The 4,591-nt window shown below is 40.6% G+C and overlaps 1 protein-coding gene and 1 non-coding gene across 2 annotated transcripts; one reads left to right on the top strand and one right to left on the bottom strand.

Moving 5' to 3' along the window:
* LOC126681700 (uncharacterized) lies at positions 1–2,478 on the top strand. The gene has a single exon (XM_050377253.1). The coding sequence runs from the start codon at positions 1–3 to the stop codon at positions 2,476–2,478; it is 2,478 nt and encodes an 825-aa protein (XP_050233210.1).
* On the bottom strand, positions 544–650 carry LOC126685215 (small nucleolar RNA R71). The gene has a single exon (XR_007643326.1). It is a non-coding gene; the product is annotated as a small nucleolar RNA R71 (small nucleolar RNA).
* Positions 2,479–4,591: the final 2,113 nt, after the last annotated feature.

The following is a 4,591-nucleotide window of genomic DNA, read 5'->3' on the forward strand; positions in this document are numbered from 1 at the left end:
ATGGAAAATGAGAATGAAGATTATGAGGAAGTTGAGCGGTTCAATCCTCAAGTGGAAGGAGCAGAACAACATTATCCGCCTCCTCCCCCACTTGAGAATGTGAATCGCCAAAGGCATCAAGAACGCCCAAGGGATGATCGACCCCACTTGCACCCACAAGTGCACAATCATCCAAGACAAACATTAGGCGAATTCTTTTTGCCGAATGTGGATAATGCCACGTTTGGATGTTTTGCAATGCCGGTTCAAGCGGCAACCTTTGAGATCAAGCCAAGTACGATACAACTTTTAGAGAATCGTTGTGCATTTTACGGGTTGAGTCAAGAGGATCCCAATGTGCACATCGCCAAATTCTTTGGTGTACTCAATACGTTCAAGCTTCATGGGATAACCGCGGATCAAATCAAGTTGAGAATGTTCCCCTTCTCTTTAAGGGGCAAGGCTAGCTTATGGCTTCACTCTCTACCCAACGAATCCATCCACAATTGGAGAGAGTTGGCTCAAGCGTTTCTCAACAAATATTTCCCTCATGGCAAGACTACAAAGTTGACCAAGGATATTCTTGAGTTTATTCAATTTGAAGGGGAGTCACTTTATGAGGCATGGGAGCGTTTCAAGGATTTACAAAGGAGTGTCCCCCATCATCGGCTCAATAAAGAGCATGTGATCCAAATCTTCTATGATGGGACGACTATTACTACTAGAGCAACAATTGATGCGGCTTCGGGCGGATCACTAATGCAAAAGACGTATGAAGAGGCGCTAGAATTGGTGGAAAAGTTGGCGATAGTTAGTAGCACTTGGGGCCTTATTGATAGAAGAGCGCCATCTACTCAAAAGTCGGTAATGACTCTTGATCAAGTGAGGGAAATGGAGGCTATAAAAGCAACTAATGCTTCTCTACAAGCACAAGTGGATGCCCTCAAGAAACAAGTTGCTCCAAGAAACGCACCGGTCGCCTATGTTCAAGTGGGATGTGAGCATTGTGGGGACTACAACCATAGTAGTGGGGAGTGTTATGCCACGGGGAAATCTTGGAGTGAGCAAGTGAACTATGTTGGGGGCCAAGGGCAAGCTAATGACCCGTACTTTAATACCTACAACCCCGGATGGAGGAATCATCCTAACTTTGGATGGAGAAACCAAGAAGGTCAAGGCAATGATCAAGTCTCCAACCAAGCGGGTCCTAGTTTTCAAGGAGGAAATAGACCTCAATATCAACAACAACCACAAGGTCAATACCACAACAACCAACACCAAGGGAACAATTATGGTGGTAGACCACAACACCCTCCCGGTTTCCAACAACCAAGGAACACGGATGAGGGAAACATGCTTGCCAAATTGATGGAGAAGTTTGAAAAGATGGAGGCTGAAAATAGGCAACTTCACAATGAAAATAGGCAAAGGGAGAAGAACCAAGCTTCTACCATCCATCATTTAGAGACCCAAATCTGGCAAATGGCACTTTCGCTTCAAGGTAGACCTCAAGGGGGATTGCCCTCTACTACGGAAAACAATCCTAGAGAGCATGTGAAAGCCATCAAAGTTGTGGAACTTCGAAGCGGTAGAGTCCTTGATGTTGATCATGATAAGGATCTTGAAAAAGCTAATGGAAAGAGGCCAATGATTGTGGAGGTTGAGCCTCAAGTGGTAATAGATGTTGCAAGCTCTAGTCAAGAGCTACCAAAGTCGTGTGAGGAGGTGGCTATTGATATTGATGTTGAAGAACCATACGTGAGGCCACCACCACCACCACCTTTTGTGCCTAGAGTACCATTCCCAAGCCGGTTGAGAAAGGCTCCGGATAATGAAAAGTTTCATAAGTTTCTTGAAATATTCAAAAAACTTCAAATTAGCATGAGCCTAGGGGATGCCTTGCGAGAGATTCCCCAATACGCTAAGTTCTTGAAAGACATAATTATGAACAAGCGAAGTTGGGAACAAGGCGGAACAATTCCTCTAACGGAAAGTTGTAGTTCTATTATCCAAAGCAATCTACCGACCAAGCTACAAGATACAGGGAGTTTCTTGATTCCTTGCTTAATTTGCACTTCTACTTCTCTTAATTGTTTTTGCGATTTAGGTGCAAGTATAAATCTAATGCCGTTGTGTCTTTTCAGGAAAATATGTGGAAACCAACCGATAAAACAAACTTCCATGATGCTCCAATTGGCCGACCATTCGCTCAAGAGACCGCACGGGGTTGCGGAAGACGTGCTAGTAAAAGTGGGCAAGTTCATCTTTCCGGTGGACTTTGTTGTGCTTGATTATGCGGTCGACAAAGATTGCCCCATGATTCTCGGGCGTCCTTTTTTGAATACGGGGAGAGCATTGGTTGATGTTAATGGGGGGAAGATAACATTAAGAATGAATGATGAAAGCATGGTGTTTGACATCAAGCATGGCAAAAGCAAGTGTGAGGAGGAGAAATGCATGAAGATTGATACTATTGAGCCCACATTGCATGTGCTATGAAGGAGGTTCCTATGAAAGAACCCGAGGTTGTGTGTGCAAAAATTAAGACAACACCTCATGTCAAGCCACGCAAGGGAAAACCAAGACGTTGGGCATCATGGAAGTTGAAGCTCAACGGGATAGCAACCGCAAGCAAGAGACAAATATGCACGAAAGTTTCTACTCTTGGTGAGTACGTCCAAGTTCGAACCTCTCAAGCACATTCACAAGCGGGGAAGTTGATTTCTAAGTGGAGCGGGCCGTTTAAAACACGGCACAAATTGGATAATGATTTGATTGAGTTGGAGGGGGCCAATGGAGATGTTTTTAAGGTGCTTGGAGAATGGTGCAAACCATATCCTAGAGTGTTGATCGATGAAAGTCGCGAGCAAGTCGCTCTTTTTGATCCTCCATGATTTTGAGGATCGATAGTCGAGCTTTCGACTTAAAACAAGCGCACTTGGGAGGCATTCCCAAGAGGTTCGATTTCTTTTCTTGTCATTTATATTTTGTTACTTATTTTTAGTGTTTCATTTATGTTTTTGTGTGTTCGATTGAACACACAAGATTTGATTTTCTAAACTCAACTCCAATTCAATTTTTATTTGTCTAATTTCTTAGCATTGAGGACATTGCATCGAAATGTGCAAGGAGGGTTGGAAAATTGAATGTAGTTGCGTAGGATTGTTTGTTTTTGATGTTTTTTCTTTTTTGTTGTTAATTTTAGTTGTTTGTGTGTTTTTGATGTTTTGTTTAGGATAATTTTGGTCGAATCTTTGAGCATGACCCTTAGCTTAATTTTGTATCATGTTAGCTAAGTTGATCAAGTACTTGCATTATATCAATTGTCATGTTCTAGTTAATGAATCATTGAATGGTTTTTCTTGTTCTAACAATTGTTGTTGATGATTGCTTAGTGAAATGCCAATTATATGACATAAGTTGATAAGATTAGGGTGAAATCACTTGTTAGCAACAATTGACCCTAAATGCATGACCAACGAGCTTGATGCGGATACATGATGTGCATGTAGTAAAATTGTTGAATTTTAGGAAATTGGGCATATGTGGCATGATTGTTGTAGTTCTAGCATTGGTTAAAACACACCCAAGTCTTGAGTTTTTTCGAGCCTATTTTGTTGTTGTGTTTTGCATGTTTAGTCCTAGAATTTGCTCCTATGTCCGGGCAAGATTGTATTGTTGAGTTTTTGGCAATTAGGTGATAATGGCAATTAGGATTACACACTTCTCCAACCCACTCAAAAAGCCTACCCCTTTTCCCCTAGATAACACAATTTGAGCCTTAACCAAATTTTTTGTTTAAACCACAATTTTCACACAAATCAACCTTTTTCAAAATTTTACCTCTAAAACACCCTAACTTGGCTTGAAATAACTCATATAAAAACATAAGAAAACTCTAGCTTGATGAACTATTGAAAAAAGTGAACTAAGTGCTAAAACTATAAGTTAATGCCTTAGAGAAAGAAATAAAAGAGAGAAATTGAAGAAAAGAAAAGAAAGAAAGAATAAACAAAGGCATGAAAAGTTCTCATTTGTTAAAAAGTTCACTTGTATGAAAATTTCCAAGCTAGACCAAGTAAAAGAGTGCAATTGTTATTCAAGTCAAGTTTTTAGCAAAAATCTATCTTTTTACCTACCCCTAACCCTTAGCCCCATTATAACCCTTGAAAGTCCATTTGATAGTTGCCGAAAACCGAACTAAGTAGTGGAGTCCGGAATTTGAGCAAGCCTATGGTGACTATTACATGTGTTCTTTGTATACCCTTTGTTATCTTGAGCGAGTGAAATCTAGTGAGGAATACGCCATTGCTTGTAGTAGAACATTTATGCCATGTTGTGCCCAACGTAGCTTGAATCCGATTTGTATACACGTCCCGCATAAGATAGCAAGTTTGTAATATAGAATGATCGATAAGCATGTTTCTGTGATTGTAACCTTGACATTGCATTTCTCACTTGTTTGCATCACTCTTAGTTGTTAGGTCGGGAATCATTCGTTTGGTAATTCATTAGTTGGAACATTGTGTATGATATATATGCGGGTTTGAAGTTATTAGCTAGCATGCGTCTCCGAGTAAGATTCATTTCTTTCTTGAGGACAAGCAAGGTT

Source organism: Mercurialis annua, linkage group LG5 (assembly GCF_937616625.2).
Source record: "Mercurialis annua linkage group LG5, ddMerAnnu1.2, whole genome shotgun sequence".
Taxonomy (NCBI): domain Eukaryota; kingdom Viridiplantae; phylum Streptophyta; class Magnoliopsida; order Malpighiales; family Euphorbiaceae; genus Mercurialis; species Mercurialis annua.

What these genes read in the sequence shown, in the direction of transcription:
- LOC126681700 (XM_050377253.1), top strand. Translation starts at nt 1, where the DNA reads ATGGAAAATGAGAATGAAGATTATGAGGAAGTTGAGCGGTTCAATCCT.